The sequence below is a fragment of the Salvelinus fontinalis genome, chromosome 1 (genome assembly GCF_029448725.1).
Source record: "Salvelinus fontinalis isolate EN_2023a chromosome 1, ASM2944872v1, whole genome shotgun sequence".
NCBI classification, from domain to species: Eukaryota; Metazoa; Chordata; class Actinopteri; order Salmoniformes; family Salmonidae; genus Salvelinus; species Salvelinus fontinalis.
The window spans coordinates 38453950-38473983 of NC_074665.1; the positions used below are offsets into that span (position 1 = coordinate 38453950).

The window sequence follows — 20034 nt, forward strand, 5'->3', positions numbered from 1 at the left end:
GGTCCAGAGTAACGCTGAGGTCCTTCAGTTTTATTTGAGACTGTACAACTATCAAGATTAATTGTCAGATCCAACATTAGATCTTTGTTTCTTGGGACCTAGAACTAGCATCTCTGTTTTGTCCGAGTTTAAAAGTAAAAAATATGCTGCCATCCACTTCCTTATGTCTGAAACACAGCCTTCCAGGGAGGGCATTTTTGGTGCTACACCATGTTTCATCGAAATGTACAGCTGTGTATCGTCTTCCTAGCAGTGAAAGGTAACATTATGTTTCCGAATGACATCACCAAGAGGTAAAATATGTAGTGAAAACAATAGTGGTCCTAAAACAGAACCTTGAGGAACACAAACTTCCAAACTTCCAATTGATGTGTGAGAGGACAAACCATCCACAGAGACGAACTGATATCTTTGAAAGATAAGATCTAAACGAGGCCAGAACTTGTAAGTGTAGACCAATTTGGGTTTCCAAAAGAATGGTGATCGATGGTGTCAAAAGCAGCACGAGGACAGATGCAGAGCCTTGGTCTGACGCCATTAACTTCTTGCAACTATAGGGGGTGCTGTTTCGCATTAGCATAATTTGCTCTACAGATTAAACTGCCTAGTACTCAATTCTTGCTCGTACAATATGCATATTATTGTTATTATTGGATAGAAAACACTCTCTAGTTTCTATAGCCGTTTGAATTATGTCTCTGAGTGGAACAGAACTCATTCTACAGCACTTTTCCTCCCAGTGAGTGAGTTCAGAACTCTTGGCCTCTGGTTCCAAATCAGTTTTAAAGCCACTGTAAATCCTATGAGGATACAAACACTGCCCACGCCTTCCTCTAGATGTCAGTAAGTGGTGACAATTTGAATGGAGTCGATTGCGCAATCATGGCCTCTATAAATCAGACAATTTACATATTGTGTCTTCCCTGTAAAACATTTTAAAAATCTGAAATGGTGGCTTTATTCACAAGATCTGTATCTTTCATTAGGTGTCTTGGACTTGTGATTTAATGATATTTAGATGCTACTATTTAATTGTGACGCTATGCTAGCGATGCTAATCAGTGTGGGGGGGGGGTGCTCCCGGATCCGGGGTTGAGGCTCGTGAAAGGTTAAAAAGGTAATTTACCAACTTCACGAGTGTAGTCTCAGTGTTATGATGGGGTCTAAAACCAGACTGAAGCTATTCGTACACACTGGAAGGGTATCTAGGAATCTTGGGATTGTCCGAGAATTTATAGCACGGCTTTTGATGATCCTTGGTTGGGGTCTAAGCAGATTACTTGTTGCAATTGCAAACGTAATAAAATGGTGGTCATATAGTCCAGAATTATGAGGAAAAACATTAAAATCCACAATATTTATTCCATGAGTGTAACGGCTGATTTCCTCCTCTTCGTCTGAAGAGGTGTAGGGATCGGACCAAAACACAGTGTGTTGTGAAGACATGATGAATTTATTTAGACTAGACGAACACGAAATACACTTGAGAAATTACAAAACAAAAAACGACGTAGACCGACCTGAACATGAGAACTTATATATAAACGAAGAACGCACGAACAGGAACAGACTAGACAAACGAAACAGTCCCGTGTGGTAACAAACACTGACACGGAAGACAATCACCCACAAACAAACGGTGTGAACAGCCTACCTTAATATGGTTCTCAATCAGACGAAACGTCAAACATCTGCCCCTAATTGAGAACCATATCAGGCAACACATTGAACCCAACATAGAAACACATAACATAGACTACCCACCCAGCTCACGCCCTGAGCATACTAAACACATACAAAAACAATGGAAAACAGGTCAGGAACGTGACAATGAGACAGAACTAGGTCCAGAGTAAGACTGTGGCAGTGAATTGGTCCAGAGACATGTTTGACAAAACCCACTGAGTCTGATGGCTCCGAAAGCCTTTTGGAGTGGGTCTGTGGACTTTCCCATTTGAATTTTAAAGTCAAAATAAAATTTGAATATTAGGAATTCAGGGAACTCAGTGAGGAATGTTGCATACGGCCCAGGAGGTCTGTAAACAGTAGCTATAAAAAAGTGATTGAGTAGGCTGCATAGATTTCATGACTAGAAGCTCAAAAGACACAGTAAAAAAAAAAGTAAATTGAAATGTTCTAGCTACCTGGCCTGCACCCTATCTCATTGTAGAGCTAGAGGTGTTAGAGCCCTGCCTATGTTCATAGATAAGATGAGAGCACCCCTCAGCAGGCCAGGCTCGGTCCTGTTTGTGGGTGAGTCCCAGAAAGAGGGCCAATTATCTACAAATTCTGTCTTTTGGGAGGGGCAGAAAACAATTTTCAACCAGCGATTGAGTTGCGAGAGACTGCTGTGGAGTTCATCACTCCCCCTAATTGGGAGGGGGCCAGAGACAATTACTCGATGATTTTTCTAGCTGTTTCACACGCTGAACCTATGTTGCGCTTGGTGACCTCTGACTGTTTCATCCAAAAACCGTTGGTGCCGACGTGGATAACAATATCCCTATACTCTCTGCACTTGCCAGTTTTAGCTTTAGCCAGCATCTTCAGATTAGCTTTTACGTCAGTAGCCCTGCCCCCTGGTAAACAGTGTATGATCGCTGGATGATTAATTTGAAGTCTAATACTGCGGGTAATGGTGTCGCCAATGACTAGGGTTTTCAATTTGTCAGAGCTAATGGTGGGAGGATTTGGCGGCTCTGACCCCGTAACGGGTGGAGGAGAGACCAGAGAAGGCTCGGCCTCTGACTCCAACTCGTTGCTTAATGGGGAGAACTGGTTGAAAGTTTGTCGGCTGAATGAGCATTTCCTTCCAGAAGCCATGAGAAAATTGTCTGTCTGCGGGGACTGTGCGAGGGGATTTATACTACCATCGGTACTTATTGATGGTACAGACTCTTTCATCCTTTCCTACACTTAAATTACCCTTATCTATCTTGGAATGCTATTAAGTCTATGTCTGGTAACAGTAATGTTAATGAATTACCGTCATGTGTTTGAAGGACTCTGTTGCTGTATATGACAAAACTGAAATGCTGAATTGTTTCAATGAGCACTTTGTATCATCTGGTAGGCTGTTTGATTCAGTGTCCTCTGTCTCTGTACAACCCTGTATGGATGAACCAGTGAGAGCTGGTCAAACTTTTAGCTTTTTGCCATTCTCAGTGCAGGTGGTACATAAAGCCCTGAAATCCTTAGATCAACGAAAGCTGGCAGGTCCTGATCTTTTGGATCCCTGCTTTTTAATCTGGCAGCTGATTTCATAGCTGAACCACTTACATATCTGTTCAATCTAACCCTGGAATGTAATGAAATTCCAAAGATCTGGAAATCAGCATTTGTCCTACCACTTTTAAAAGGGGGAGATCCAACTCTTTTAAATAATTATAGGCCAATCTCAAAGCTGTCACCCCTGGTGAAAATACTTGAAACCCTTGTAAGTGAACAGCTAAAAGAGTTTTTATTTACTAACTCTATTTTATCAATGTACCAATCGGACTTCTTTTTATTGATCTCTAAGGCTTTTGATACAGTTGATCATGCTATACTAAGGCAGAGATTGTTGAGTGTAGTTCTTCCGGAGCATGCAGTTGCATGGTTTGCTAACTATCTGCCTGATAGAACTCAATTTGATGGGCTTATGTCTGTTAAATTGTCTGTCCTGAATGGTGTGCCCCAAGGCTCTGTACTTGGTCCTCTCTTATTCACTATTTATATAGATGATTTAGACAAAAATGTCCAAAATGCACAACTTCATTTTTATGCTGATGATACTGTTATTTACTGTTGTGCCTCGTCTCTTCCAAAAGCTTTCCAGAACTTGCAAACTGCTTTTTATACTGTTCAACATACCTTGCGTCAATCGAAGCTTATCTTCAATACTGACAAAACTAAACTAATGGTGTTTTCTAATGCAATAATTAGACCTCTGAACCTTTCACCTATTACTACCTGTCAGGGCAAGGAGATTGAGGTTGTAAGCTTATATAAATATCTTGGAATTCTAATTGATGACGGCCTCTCTTTTAAATTGCATATTCAACAACTTACAAAAAAATTGAAGCTGAAATTGGGATTTTATTTTCGGAATAAGGCCTGTTTTTCTTTTGAAGCCAGGAGGCTAGTATCAGCTACATTTATGCCTTTACTAAACTATAGGGATATTTTATATATGAATGCTTCCACTCAGTATTTGAGATCAATTGACACTCTTTACCATGGCACTTTGAGATTTATTTTAAACTGCAAAACCCTTACGCACCACTGTACTTTGTATACCAGGGTTGGCTGGCCTTCTCTAGTCACTCGTAGGCTCAGTCACTGGTATACTTTTATTTACAAAGCCATTTTGGGTTTACTACCTTTTTATTTGGGCATTTTTATTGTTCAGAAATGTGGTGGGTACTCTCTTCGTTCGCTGGACTTTATCCTGCTAACTGTTCCAAATGTCCGAACTGAATTTGGTAAAAGGTCTTTTATGTACTCTGCGCCATCGTCTTGGAACACCTTACAAAATAATTTTAAACTGGAAGAACTTGTCCCGATTGGTGTTTTTAAATCACTGATGAAGGATTTTGAGGCTGATTCCCTGACCTGTCAATGTTTTTAATTTGCTGTTTTTGATTTTGTTATACACTTGTGAATTCAATGGTTTTTACTAGATTACTTGTAGTTTTTCATGTTGTCTGTCTGTAATTTTTGTAATGACTTGGTGCTGCCTATCTTGGCCAGGACGCTCTTGAAAAAGATATTTTAAATCTCAATGAGCCTTTCCTGGTTAAATAAAGGTTAAAAAAATAAATAAATCTAATGATTGCATCTGAAGCTGAGCTTGCAGCACAGCATCCTCACCATAAGGAGATAATTCTCCTGTATATTATGAGTACAGCGACTGCAATTAGACGGCTTAATGTTACTACTTAGCTTCAGCTGGTGGAGGTCCTATAGAGCCATGTTCAGATAAAGCGTCCGGGGTAAAAGAGTTGAATGAAAAAAGTAGAGCAAGGGAACATATAAAACGGTTATTTAAAATGTGAAAGTAAAAAACTAAGTTGGCAGAAAGCAACGTAAAGTTAACAACAACCCACACAGCAGCACAGCTGTGCGCACAACAGCACAGATTCTGTCTTTCGTAATTTACGGAACTGTTGTCTGTATGCCTCTAGGACCAACTCGTAAGCCCGATTTGAGAGCAGCTTCAACAGTGTCATAATCTGGACTCTAGTCAAGAGATGAAGCGGCATATACTTTGAGCCTATCCCACAAGAACGCTTTGGAGGAGCAGTGACCAAATGTCTCACGGCCATTTTAGGGATGTGGCAATCCACTCAGTAAAATATACGTCCACCTCCTTTTCATTGAAAGGCGATACAATTTGGCTGTTCCGACCAAGATCAACCCCTGTTGAGGGTGCAGGATGGCCTGACTGGATTCGTAGTGCTTTCAGTTCTACAGCATCTCTTATTCGAATGGCATACTCGTGTTCCTGTTCCCTTTCCTTGTACTCAAGCTCAAATTTCTGTTGCTGCAATCTTTGCCTTTAGTTCTAACTCTCACAGTTTCACGTCTACCGGATTCACTCAACTACCCATAGGACCCTTTTCATCAGCCTCCCCCTCCGACAGGATCTCCTCCTCCACCACCAAAGCAGTCCCGATCAACTCTGACTACTGCTTTTGGATCGCCAGATGCCACCTTGATGTCAATGCTTTTAAATGACGAGAAGATTCGCCTTTGTACATTTATCTAGCATCTCCCATGTAGGGTTTTCCACAGGATTCCAACATGATTCCAAGTTGTTTATGCAACTTTCAACATGATTCCACCAATCGTATAACCCCTCAGGGTGGATGTCAGTGACAGAAAATCTACCACAAAAGTGTAATTTTAACACTTAAATATTGTCACAGTAGAGCCTCAGAGTAGGCGACTACAGCGAATACCATACTCATGGGAAACAAGATCTCGGACGAGCTCCCATTTTGTAATGTTCCCCAGCAAGAAAATCTAAAATTGACACTCAATAGAACGGGGAGTCACTGACCAACAACCAAACCGAAACCGGCAGGGTTTAAGGAGGGGGTTCTGAAAGACACTCATGGGGGTGTCCACTGAAAGTCGACTAGCAACAACAACTGGAACCTAAAAGTCATCCACCATGAACGCCCATTAAATGTGCACAAGAAGAGGCAAACAAAAGAACCCACACCAAACGTAAAGACAGGAAGCAAACCAAAAAGACAGCGCAAAACAAAATCAGATGAATGATTGTCTAGAACTCCAACTAAAGGTGTTGATCCTCCACATCGCTCAAGACAACTGGAGCACTAGGCCAGTCCCTCTTAAATAGCACCTGGGCCAGCACACTAATGAGACGGCAACCAGCACAGGTGTAACACATACTGACTAACGAGGTGACATTACGAGCTAACACGATATACGTGCTGAACTCCAACCTCAAAACATAACTGGAAAAACCAAAGGCTGAATACGGCAACTCAGGACGAATCAAAACATTTGTTTACCATCAATATACTGTATTTTGTGCGTAAAGGCTCTCCAACCCTGTTATTTGATTCATACATAACCATAAAATAATTTACATGATCTGAGGATTTTAAAATCTACCAGTTGGTGCTGAAACGGAGACGAATATGCATATAAACTCAGCAAAAAAATAAACGTCCTCTCACTGTCAACTGCGTTTATTTTCGGCAAACTTAACATGTGTATATATTTGTATGAACATAACAAGATTCAACAACTGACACATAAACTGAACAAGTTCCACAGACATGTGACTAACAGAAATGGAATAATGTGTCACTGAACAAAGGGGGGGGTCAAAATCAAAAGTAACAGTCAGTATCTGGTGTGGCCACCAGCGGCATTAAGTACTGCAGTGCATCTCCTCCTCATGGACTGCACCAGATTTGCCAGTTCTTGCTGTGAGATGTTACCCCACTCTTCCACCAAGGCACCCGCAAGTTCCCGGACATTTCTGGGGGGAATGACCTTAGCCCTCCGATCCAACAGGTCCCAGACGTGCTCAATGGGATTGAGATCCGGGCTCTTTGCTGACCATGGCAGAAAACTGACATTCCTGTCTTGCAGGAAATCACGCACAGAACGAGCAGTATGGCTGGTGGCATTGTCATGCAGGAGGGTCATGTCAGGATGAGCCTGCAGGAAGGGTACCACATGAGGGAGGAGGATGTCGTCCCTGTAACGCACAGCATTGAGATTGCCTGCAATGACAACAAGCTCAGCTGTGACACACCGCCCCAGACCATAACGGACCCTTCACCTCCAAATCGATCCCGCTCCAGAGTACAGGCCTCGGTGTAATGCTCATTCCTTCGATGATAAACGTGAATCCGACCATCACTCCTGGTGAGACAAAACCGCAACTCGTCAGTGAAGAGCACTTTTTGCCAGTCCTGTCTGGTCCAGCGATGGTAGGTTTGTGCCTATAGGCAACGTTGTTGCTGGTGGTGTCTGGTGAGGACCTGCCTTACAACAGGCCTACAAGCCCTCAGTCCAGCCTCTCTCAGCCTATTGTGGACAGTCTGAGCACTGATGGAGGGATTGTGGGTTCTTGGTGTAACTTGGGCAGCTGTTGTTGCCATCCTGTACCTGTCCCGCAGTTGTGATGTTCGGATGTACCGATCCTGTGCAGGTGTTGTTACACGTGGTCTGCCACTGCGAGGATGATCGGCTATCCGTCCTGTCTCCCTGTAACGCTATCTTAGACGTGTCACAGTACGGACATTGCAATTTATTGCCCTGGACACATCTGCAGTCCTCATGCCTCCTTGCAGCATGCCTAAGGCACATTCACGCAGATGAGCAGGGACCATGGGCATCTTTCTTTGTTTTTTTTCAGAGTCAGTAGAAAGGTCTCTTTAGTGTCCTAAGTTTTCATAACTGTGACCTTAATTGCCTACCGTCTGTAAGTTGTTAGTGTCTTAACGGCCGTTCCACAGGTGCATGTTCATTAATTGTTTATGGTTCATTGAACAACCATGGGAAACAGTGTCTAAACCCTTTACAATGAAGATCTCTGAAGTTATTTGGATTTTTACAAATTACCTTTGAAAGACAGGGTCCTGAAAAAGGGACGTTTCTTTTTTTGCTGAGTTTATTTAGATGGCTTTCTTTCATCAACCCCTATATTTTGAACCCATTCTCACAATGTATTCTACTGAGTCTGACAAAATTCTAATTAAAGGTGCACTGTATTTAAAGGGATGGCTAAAGATAAATGTCCTGAAAACTCATGATAAAAATTCCATGATAATATCTGTTTGCCAGCAAGTGGGAGGGATTTCAGCAGTATAATTAAATGTATGCAATGCGTGCAAGGTAGTGACATCTGAAGTCCGCATTATCCACCTGCATTAAGTCTGATTACCAACTACTGGGAAGTGAGTAGGGAAGGCGTACATTTCCTGAGTCTGAATTGGACCCTTATTGCACATTGGTCGCCAATGGCTGCCGCCTTGTCTCCGTAGAAGTTGGCCAAGGCTAATATTGTAACCCCCTCTATGGGATAGCCAACACTTTGTCTGGGTATGGTGGTCAGGGTTTAAGATAATCTCTAAACCAGAAAGTCCTATTTTGAAATCATCCCTGGGGTACAGTTTAATAAAACAATATATGAATACCTCACCAAAATAATAAATGTGATATCAATAAATTCACAGAATGCCCAGAATAATATAATAAAATAATGTACAGTTCTAGAATTGTTATTCGAAAGGTACATTGGTCTCGTTTGCCACTCATGGAGCTCCATGCAGAGGCTGTGGGAAGAGACTAAATGTACAGTAACTGCGTAGTATATACGTTGCAAGAAAATGTCTGTGTATACTCACTGTATACTCACTGTGTATACTTTATCCGTGTGTGTGTGTGGTCTTAAAGTAACAACTTCTTTCAATCTCAGTCACTAATGTTTCATTGCATTAGGGAGCACTCTAAACTCTCTCCAGTCTCAATATGCAACCTCCTCCTTGGAGTGTGTTCACCCCACCCTGGCCTCTCCAGGACTGTGTATAGCCAGCCCACAGGACAATGGAGAGCGGCTGAGCCTTGGTGCTGATAACAGTGAGCTAAAGCCAGTGTATATCCGGCCAACACCAACTGCCTTTCTCTCCTTCTCTACACCCCATAATGAAGGGTGTACGGCTCTGTGGTTAAACTCTGCCACTTTTTCTCTCCTCCAATCCTATAGGGCTCTTCTTGGCCTTTCAGTGTTTCCCTCTATTCGGTGGAAAAAGCGAAATGTTTTCCCCACTTTTCCCTCCAAGCCCTCTCAGGTTACAGGGGCATGAGAGAACACGTTGAGTGGAAGAAGGAGCCATCGAATCACAGGGGTGAGGGTGCAGTGCACTCTGAGATTCTCAGAGCAAGACAAGTCAACACGTGGTTACTAAGGGTGAGGGAATTAAGATTTACTCTGAAGAATGTAATTGTAAATGTCTACTCTTAACAATCGCTGACCTTCCAACTTGACTTGACTTAGGGCTTGATTCAATCCATATCGCGGAAGATCCGCGATATCGTTAGGGGAGGATTTGGCCGGGGTAGGTTGTCATTGTAATATAAGAATTTGTTCTAAACTGACTTGCCTAGTTAAATAAAAATATGAATAAAATAGTGCGATTGAAATTTAAATGTAATTTCCAATTGAGGCGACATACGCAGTATGTACCGTGAATGAAGTCTCTGTGAACGCAGGAACATTGCATTTATACATTTCAATCGTGCCAAACCACAGATCTTCCGCGATACAGATTGAATCGAGCCCTTATTCTTTTTAGCTCCTTGAGAAGCAAAGGGCCTCAACAGTGCACCTCCAACGAACCCTGTTCTGGGCAATTTTCCTAACTTCATTCCAGGCCCTACAACTAGACACATCATTCCCCCACCCCTCCTATAGACTGGCAGGCTAAATTATCATACATTTTAATTAAAGATGAATTAATTTGGTGATACTTTAACCAACTCAGTTTTTCTATGCCATTGTCTTGCTGTATGTTGCTATTAATGTTATTTCTTTGCTTATAAGAATACAGTGCCATTAACTATATGAACACAGCCATTATCAATTAAGTTGATAATAAATATAGCCATTCTCAGACCTCTTTTCTCTCTCAAGGACATGACAAGATAGCAGAAACGAGTTACGTTTGACTGAATAGTGTGATTACACAGAATCGAAATCAACACAAACACTTGTTTTTCCATCTTTAATTTTGCAAATGTGTCAAGAACACTAGCAAAGAACATCTTAAACTTGGTCCAGTAGAAAAAAAATACTTGGAATGATTTAATACTTTTGTTTTTCAGCTTTGAACCCTCTGGTGTGAATTTGGAGTCTCACAGATTGCTAGTGGGTAGTTCCAAAATCATTTTTCTTTTCAATCATATATAAATATCCAGAAATCATATCATTTCAAATGCAAACCTAAGATAGAGTAAAATGACTGGATAGAAACTGCATTATCTACATAAGAAAGGGATTAGCAGACAATAAAATGTACAGTACTTTCAAACACCCACTACTAAAAATAGCTTTTGTTTCTGTTACCTCTGAAAGAGAATTTTAAATTACGATAATAACCATAACGGATTATTTATTATTTAATATCAGCATCATTAAGAGCATTATATCTTTCTTACTATTTCTATTTTATTTAAAAAAAAAAATCTTTGTTTTCATTAAAAAAAAAAAAAATCAATAAATTAACAAGCTTCCCTGAAAGCCAATACTCCACTGTGTCATTGAATGAGAGTGAGAGTGTGTGTGTGTTTTGTGTGTCTGCGTATATGTGTGTGCATGCCTATATTTGTGTGTGTTGTGTTAAAAGAACACTAGTGAACAGAAACATAACCTGGGTGATGACACACCAGTCTCAAACCCAATGAGGGAGGAGGGGAGAGGAGAGGGGGAATAATTCTGGAGTCCATACAAAAAATAATTCACTGTAAATATATAATATATATTTATACATATTTGAATATATTTACAAATATACCCAGCCCTATATACTGTGTATTATTTTTCTCCATAATAATAATAAGTGTGTGGGCTTATCAAGAGAAGGTATAAAGAAACAAGACAATATTACAAAATATAAAGAAGAGCCAGTGTCTGTCTGTATGCGCTCTTCTCCTATTCATCTGTTTTTGTTAGTTGATTCTTTCTTTCAGTCCTTTCAGTTTCCTATTTTGTCGTCCTCTTTATGAGTCCCTTGTTTTTTCCGTTGATTACGGTCCATATTTTCCCCCTGGGAACAAGCAAAAGTCTTGGAATGCCAGCCAACGCAATGGATTCATGAAACGCAAAAATAGTAAATTCCAAACTCTTGTGGAAAACAACCGGAACAAATAAAACGGCAAGAGAGGAGGTGGACCCTTGGGAACAGATATTCATTCAGTCAGACAAGAGGAACACTGATGAAGGGTCCCGGTCCTCTCCTTAAGACCTTGAACATGTGTATGAGTGTGTGTGCAAACGTGTGTGTGTGTGTTCAGTTCTAAAAGCAGCACTGCCACCAGCCCAGTCCCATCTGGGTCCATTAGTCCATTTGGAGCCAGAGGGGGGTTGGGGGCCAGGAGGTTTGTGGGGTTGGTGGTGGGGGTATATCTAATTTTCTCTCTATGGAAGTGTCACTTTGTGGGGGGGGGGGGGGGGGGGGGGGGGGGGCAGGTCAGGCTGGAGCTGGATGGGGGGGATTGAGGAGGTGAGGGCTCATGTTTTGGTGCCTCCATTGATGTGCTGATACTTGGGGAGGCAGGGCTGGTCTGGCAGAGGGTCATGGGAGAACACGGAGTCGTCACCGGAGGAACAGGAGCTGTGTGTGTCCTGGAAGCTGGGAGAATACTGCTCTGCTGGGGCACACAGGTCCAGATACTCCTATACACAGACAGGGTGAGAAGGTGGAACTATTACACTCACAGGTTTAGAGGAGAGTGAGAGAGGAGAGAGAGACAAATGGAAAATACTGAAATAGAGACAAGCATAAAGACAGTTTCAGGAGGACAGTGACGGACATGTGGAGAGGATCTTGTGGAGAGTATCTTTTTCCTTATTTTATTTATGCAAAATATAAACTATTCCCAAATCACGCTGGACGGATTCATGAATAATGTTGCCGACAGGAGAGCAAACGATTTGATACCGGATCCGTATAAAAATATATGGATGAATAATACTTCATAAATGGGACGTGGGCTAGAGAGAGGGGACCTTTCCAGCACAGTTCACATAGAGCAATGCTGACCTGGTTGCTGTTAGTCTCAGTATAAAATGGTTCAATGTGTCTGGGCGGGCGAGGGAGAACACCCAGACAGAGAGAGCGAGTGAACGAGAGAACAAAAAAGAAAGAGAGGGGGAAGACCAGAGAGAGAAAAGAGAGACCAGTGAGAAAGGGGGGGAGAGAGGTAGAGAAAGTGTGTGGAGCCTACTAGACTACTAAGTATTTTTTAAACCTCCTGCTTTGAGCTGGATGTGCCAATCTGTAGTTCATACACCCATAATCTATGATCAGAATTGCTGTTTTTGTCACGCCCTGGCCTTATTATTCTTTGTTTTCTTGATTATTTTAGTTAGGTCAGGGTGTGACATGGGTAATGTTTATGTTTTGTTGGTTTTTGATGTTTATTTGGTAAAGGGGTTATGGGGTGTAAAATATGGTTTTGTGTTTAGTGTAGATGTCTAGCGTTGTCTATGTTGGTGAGTGATCTAGAAGAGTCTATGGTTACCTGAATGAGTTCCCAATTAGAGACAGCTGATGTCGGTTGTCTCTGATTGGGAGCCTTATTTAGGGTAGCCATAGGCTCTCATTAATTGTGGGTAATTGTCTATGTCAGAACGTTTGTAGCCTGTCTGTCTATGCACAACGTTTGTAGCTTCACGGTCGTTTTGTTGTTTTGTTTGTTTTGTTAAAGTGTTTTGTGTCGTGTTCATCTTCGTTCGTTTCATTAAAAGAGAAGATGTATTCTTATCCAGCTGCGCCTTGGTCCTCATTCTCTCCAGTACACGATCGTGACAGAATTACCCACCATAGGACCAAGCGGCATGGAAGGCGGCAACAGGACCTAACCACAAAGGATTTCTGGACATGGGAGGAAATACTGGATGGTAAGGGGCCTTGGGATCAACCTGGAGAATATCGCCTCCCTCGTGAAGAGCTGGAGGCAGCGAAAGCCGAGAGGAGGCGATATGAGGAGGCAGCACGGAGACAAGGCTGGAAGCCCGTGAGTACAACCCAAAAATTTCTTGGGGGGGGCCTTAAAGGGAGTGTGGCGAAGTCAGGTAGGAAACCTGCGCCTACTCCCTGTACTTACCGTGGAGAGCGAGAGTACGGGCAGACACCGTGTTACGCAGTGGAGCGCACGGTGTCTCCTGTACGCGTGCATAGCCCGGTTCGGTACATTGCAGCTCCACGTATCGGCCGGGCTAGACTGAGCGTTGAGCCATATGTCATGAAGCCGGCCCAACGCATCTGGTCACCAGTGCGTCTCCTCGGGCCGGCGTACATGGCACCAGCCTTACGCATGGTGTCCCCGGTTCGCCTACATAGGCCGGTGCGGGTTATTCCACCTCCCCGCACTGGTCAGGCGACGGGGAGCAGAGAACCAGGTAAGGTTGGGCAGGCTCGGCGTTCAAGGGAGCCAGTACGCCTGCACGGTCCGGTATTTCCGGCGCCACCTCCCCGCCCCAACCCAGTACCACCAGTGCCTCCTCCACGCACTAGCTATATGGTGCGTGTCTCCAGCCCTTTACCACCAGTGTCTAAACCACGCACCAAGCCTCCTGTGTGTCCCCAGAGTCCTGTGCGTCCTGTTGCTGCTCCCCGCACTAGCCCTGAGATGCGTGTCCCCAGCCCGGTGCCACCAGTCCCGGCACCACGCACCAGGCCTACAGTGTGCCTCAGCCGGCAGGAATCTGCCGTCTGCACAGCATTGACTGAACTGCTCGTCTCCCCAGCGCCATCTGAGCCATCCGTCTCCCCAGCGCCATCTGAGCCATCCGTCTCCCCAGCGCCATCTGAGCCATCCGTCTGCAATGAGCCTGCAAAGCCGCCCGTCTGCCATGAGCCTGCAAAGCCGCCCGTCTGCCATGAGCCCACTGAGCCGTCCGCCAGACAGGAGCCGCTAGAGCCGCCAGCCAGACAGGAGCCGCTAGAGCCGTCCGTCAGACAGGATCTGCCAGAGCCGCCAACCAGACAGGATCTGCCAGAGCCGCCAACCAGACAGGATCTGCCAGAGCCGCCAACCAGACAGGAGCAGCCAGAGCCGCCAACCAGCCATGAGCAGCCAGATCCGCCAACCAGCCATGAGCAGCCAGATCCGTCAGCTAGCCATGAGCAGCCAGATCCGTCAGCTAGCCATGAGCAGCCAGATCCGTCAGCTAGCCATGAGCAGCCAGATCCGTCAGCTAGCCATGAGCAGCCAGATCCGTCAGCTAGCCATGAGCAGCCAGATCCGTCAGCTAGCCATGAGCAGCCAGATCCGTCAGCTAGCCATGAGCAGCCAGATCCGTCAGCTAGCCATGAGCAGCCAGATCCGTCAGCTAGCCATGAGCAGCCAGATCCGTCAGCTAGCCATGAGCAGCCAGATCCGTCAGCCAGCCATGAGCAGCCAGATCCGTCAGCCAGCCATGAGCAGCCAGATCCGTCAGCCAGCCATGAGCAGCCAGATCAGTTAGCCAGCCATGAGCAGCCAGATCTGTCAGCCAGCCATGGGCTGTCCCTCAGTCCGGAGCTGCAGTCCCTCAGTCCGGAGCTGCAGTCCCTCAGTCCGGAGCTGCCATTCCTCAGTCCGGAGCTGCCCCTTACCCTGGTGCTGCCCCTTCCCCTGGTGCTGCCCCTTACCCTGGTGCTGCCCCTGACCCTAGTACTGTCCCTGACCCTAGTACTGTCCCTGACCCTAGTACTGCCCCTGACCCTGGTACTGCCCCTGACCCTGGTACTGCCTCTTACCCTGGTACTGCCCCTTAGTCTGGAACTGCCCCTGAATGCAATGGGGTTAATGTGGAGGGGGGTCGTTTGGAGGAGGCCTAGGAGGTGGTTAGGTACGGTGGTGACGTGGGGACTACGACCAGAGCCGGAGCCGCCACCGTGGAGGGGAGCACACCCAGACCCTCCCCTAGACTGTGTATGGTGCGCCCGGAGTTCGCGCCTCAAGGGGGGGGTTATGTCACGCCCTGGCCTTATTATTCTTTGTTTTCTTGATTATTTTAGTTAGGTCAGGGTGTGACATGGGTAATGTTTATGTTTTGTTGGTTTTTGATGTTTATTTGGTAAAGGGGTTATGGGGTGTAAAATATGGTTTTGTGTTTAGTGTAGATGTCTAGCGTTGTCTATGTTGGTGAGTGATCTAGAAGAGTCTATGGTTACCTGAATGAGTTCCCAATTAGAGACAGCTGATGTCGGTTGTCTCTGATTGGGAGCCTTATTTAGGGTAGCCATAGGCTCTCATTAATTGTGGGTAATTGTCTATGTCAGAACGTTTGTAGCCTGTCTGTCTATGCACAACGTTTGTAGCTTCACGGTCGTTTTGTTGTTTTGTTTGTTTTGTTAAAGTGTTTTGTGTCGTGTTCATCTTCGTTCGTTTCATTAAAAGAGAAGATGTATTCTTATCCAGCTGCGCCTTGGTCCTCATTCTCTCCAGTACACGATCGTGACAGTTTTACCTCAATTAGCCACAACATTTGAAAGCAAGGGTTTTTCTGGAAGCTGTGCTGTGCCATTTTCCCCCATGTGTGCCAGCCCCCTTGCAATTCGAGTTCTAGCCAATGAGCTTCAGCCCCTCGCCATTTGAGTGACAGCTATCAAGATACACACACAGCAGAGTGAGAAGAGAGAGCAATGATATGGTGCATATATCTGCACATATGTGACATAGTAACCATTTTCGGGGGATCATTTTTGGCACTTCGTTTACTTTCAAAACAATTGGCTAAAAAGTATACAAAAGTACAGGAGAATCTCTAATGTTAGGGCTTAAAAAAACAACTTGAACCAGCATTTTGCAGTTGTTTACGCTCTTTTCATCTTCAGCCCTGCACGCTCCTCTCTCCTTTTTTCCCTTCTCTTGTCTTTTGTGGCAGTTATTGGAATAGTTGTGAGGTTAAGAAATAGTTGAGAGTGAGTGGGGAGGAAGAAGAGAAGCGTTGTTGGGTTTTGAGCATTCTTATAAAAACAAGTGCTGGCTTCCATTTCTCAGCTCAACACAAGGCGTCTCACATTACTAAAGAGCGGTTTAAAAAAAAAAAGAAAAAAGAAAGAAAGGCGCTTTATTACATTTCAAAAGTTCAAACTCTGAAACACTGAAGTTGGAGCTTTTGGCATAATCTATGGCGGCCCAGTCTGAAGCCAGACGAGCCCTGACATATTTCCATCCACAGCCCCTCTTTAGGCCCGCACATGGATATCACACACAACAGGAGGGGAATGGAAAGAAACACAAGCCATTATTCTGAGGCGAGGAACAGCTCAGAGTATCTTTTTATCTTTTGATGATTGGGCAACATCAGTGGGCCATGGCCACAGCTCTGGGGCCTGGTTTGAATCAAGCAGCCATTTTCTGGTCATTGTTAAGGTCATGTGTCAGCCAACGCAGGATCCTTCTAATGCTTTTCAACATTGTTGGTTAAAAAAAAGTGCTGATCAACTTTGCGTGCCCTGGTAATTGGTGTCCATGAGCCTGTATCGTGTTTACCCTTTTCCAAGCTTTTAGGAGAGAACCCTGACATGCTTTTACATCATACTTCTCATTGACCAAGCACTTCCAAGAATACAAGGTCAGCAGGGTTGGGGTCAACTCCTTTTCAATTCAGTCAATTCAGGAAGTAAACTGAAATTCCAATTCCATGTTTACTCAATGCTTTTCAACAGAAAAAATTGTTTACTTCCTGAATTGAAAGGGAATTGTCCCCAACTCTGGAGGTAAGTGAATTGCTCTGGCTCCAGATTCTAGATATGAAAAGGTGAAGCGGAATGACTCTGGTTTGTGCCCTCACCTCATTCGTGGCCAGGGTGAGGATGCGGTCTAGATCCTCCACCAGCTGCTTGAAGGTGGGCCGGTGGGAGGAGATGGCATGCCAACAGTCTTTCATCATCATGTACCTGAGAGAGAGAGAGAGAGAGGAGAGAGATACAGAGAGAGAAACAAGGAGTTTGAATGGTTAGTAAAAGTACTTCATTGTTTTTCTTTCCAAAACACATGCCATGCAACCCATTCAACAGACTGATGCACATTTCTAAAATCATTGTCCAATTGCCTGTCAAAAGTGGGTGAGATGATAAAGACTCATTTCTCTGAACCTAGGTGTCAAGGTATGAACCAGCCAATCCAAACACAGAGCTATGCTGGTTCTATTTCTCTGCACTCTCTAACGTTTAAGACAAATGCACGCCAATACCAATACTATCCTAGGTCTGTCTGACTCCACTGTAGATTTCACAGTTTCCAGTACAGTGTGAGAACATTAGGCCCGACAATACCGGTGCAGGCAGTGACATTATGTGCTGTGTAACTGGAAAGGGCCCAATGTGAATGGCACCATGATACAGGCCCAGGCCAGCTGTGTAGGATCATGGATCTGATGGAGATGGTGGGGACCCCAGTAGGGTTTGTGTGTGTGTGTGTGTGTGTGTGTGTGTGTCTGCCTGCCTGCCTGCATATGTGTGTGTGTTATGTGTGTGTGTGTGTGTGTCTGCCTGCCTGCCTGCCTGCATATGTGTGTGTGTGTATGAGATAAAGTGATAAAAATGGTATTATACAGCTCATTGGTGCAGTTGCCAGGCTTGTCCATACGATGGCCCTCTTTCAACAGCTTGAACAGCTCCTCGACGGGGATACCAGGGTACGGAGAACCCCCCAGGGTGAAGATCTCCCACATCAGCACCCCAAATGACCAGCTGGGAAGAAAAACACAAACACACATATTCAACATTAATGCTTTCATTACTATTATCATGTTATGCATCCATTGATACATACATAACAATTGATGGAACTGAAGTATTAGACTTTTATTTATTTCTTTACACGATTTCAAATGCTACTGCTCAGAGAAACAAAGGGTTGAAGGGTAACTGTTTTAAGAACCCACAGCTATATCATTCCACTGATTCCATAATTAATGGAATCAATTGATTCCGCTAACCATTCTCTATAAATGTTCACACTAACATTAATTTAAGGCTCAAAGTGGCGCAGCGGTCTAAGGCACTGCATCTCAGTGCTAGAGGCGTCACTACAGATCCTGGTTTGATTCCAGGCTGTATCACAACCGGCCATGTTTGGGAGTCCCACAGGGCGGTGCACAATTGGCCCAGTGTTGTCCGGATTTGGCCGTAGTAGGCTGTCATTGTAAATAAGAATTTGTTTTTAAGTGACTTGCTTAGTTAAATAAAGGTTGAATAAAAAATAAAGAATCAATGACTCTTCATGGCTGTGTGTGTGTTGGGAGCAACAAAGAGTGTATTATAGCACCCGCAGGGAATGGAGGCACACGCACGCACGCACGCACGCACGCACGCACGCACGCACGCACGCACGCACGCACGCACACACACACACACACACACACACACACACACACACACACACACAAACAGAGCAGCACGCCTACCTTAGTGACCCAAAGAGGCCACAACACGACAAAGACACCGTGATATTTTATTTGCTCCTGTGGTTATCTCTCCATCGATCTATTGACATAACTGGCCCTGCGTTTGTTCTCTCTTTCTATCTGTCCCTCTGCATCTCTCTGTTTGTTAACACATCCCTTTGCTCCATTCAAATGCACTTCGTATCCATCGCTCACCTATTGTCATTCCACTGGCCCATGTAGATACAGTTGAAGTCGGAAGTTTACATACACCTTGGCCAAATACATTTAAACTCAAGTTTTTCACCATTCCTAACATTTAATCCTTGTAAAAATTCCCTGTTTTAGGTCAGTTAGGATCACCACTTTATTTTAAGAATGTGAAATGTCAGATTAATAGCAGAGAGTATTATTTATTTCAGGTTTTATTTCTTTCATCACATTCCCAGTGGGTCAGAAGTTTACATACACTCAATTGGTATTTGATAGCATTGCCTTTAAATTGTTTAACTTGATGACAAACGTTTTGGGTAGCTTTCCACAAGCTTCCCACAATAGGTTGGGTGAATGTTGGCCCATTCCTCCTGACAGAGATGGTGTAACTGAGTCAGGTTTGTAGGCCTCCTTGCTCGCACACACTTTTTCAGTTCTGCCCACAAATTTTCTATACGATTGAGGTCAGGGCTTTGTGATGGCCAATCCAATACCTTAATGACCTTAAGCCATTTTGCCACAACTTTGAAAGTATGCTTGGGGTCATTGTCCATTTGGAAGACCCATTTGTGACCAAGCTTTAACTTCCTGACTGATGTCTTGAGATGTTGCTTCAATATATCCATATCATTTTCCTCCCTCATGATGCCATCTATTTTGTGAAATGCACCAGCCCCTCCTGCAGCAAAGCACCACCACAACATGATGTTGCCACCCTCATGCGTCACGGTTGGGATGGTGTTCTTCGGCTCGCAATCCTGCCCCGTTATCCTCCAACGATGGTCATTATGGCCAAACAGTTCTATTTTTGTTTCATCAGACCAGAGGACATTTCTCCAAAAAGTACGATCTTTGTCCCCATGTGCAGTTGCAAACCGTAGTCTAGGTTTTTTATGGCGGTTTTGGAGCAGTGGCTTCTTCATTGCTTGCAGCCTTTCAGGTTATGTCTATAGGATAAGTTTTACTGTGGATATAGATACTTTTGTACCTGTTTCCTCCAGCATCTTCACAAGGTCCTTTGCTGTTGTTCTGGGATTGATTTGCACTTTTCACACCAAAGTACATTCATCTCTAGGAGACAGAACGCGTCTCCTTCCTGAGCGGTATGACGGCTGTGTGGTCACATGGTGTTTATACTTATGTACTATTGTTTGTACAGATGAATGTGGTACCTTTAGGCATTTGGAAAT

The 20034-nt window shown here is 44.3% G+C and overlaps 1 protein-coding gene across 3 annotated transcripts in view; it reads right to left on the reverse strand.

Annotated features, from left to right (window-relative positions):
- Positions 1 to 11706: 11706 nt before the first annotated feature.
- The window catches only part of LOC129854009 (fibroblast growth factor receptor 2-like), a 107714-nt gene continuing 99386 nt past the window's right edge, over positions 11707 to 20034 (reverse strand). For all 3 annotated transcript variants that reach the window (XM_055920617.1, XM_055920610.1, XM_055920600.1), the window contains exons 16-18: positions 17799 to 17936; positions 17036 to 17141; positions 11707 to 11923 (exon numbers count right to left, since the gene is read on the reverse strand). In XM_055920617.1, the coding sequence (XP_055776592.1) occupies positions 11759 to 11923; positions 17036 to 17141; positions 17799 to 17936 (409 nt within the window). In that variant the 3' untranslated portion in view covers positions 11707 to 11758. The remainder of the gene's footprint in view (positions 11924 to 17035; positions 17142 to 17798; positions 17937 to 20034) is intronic.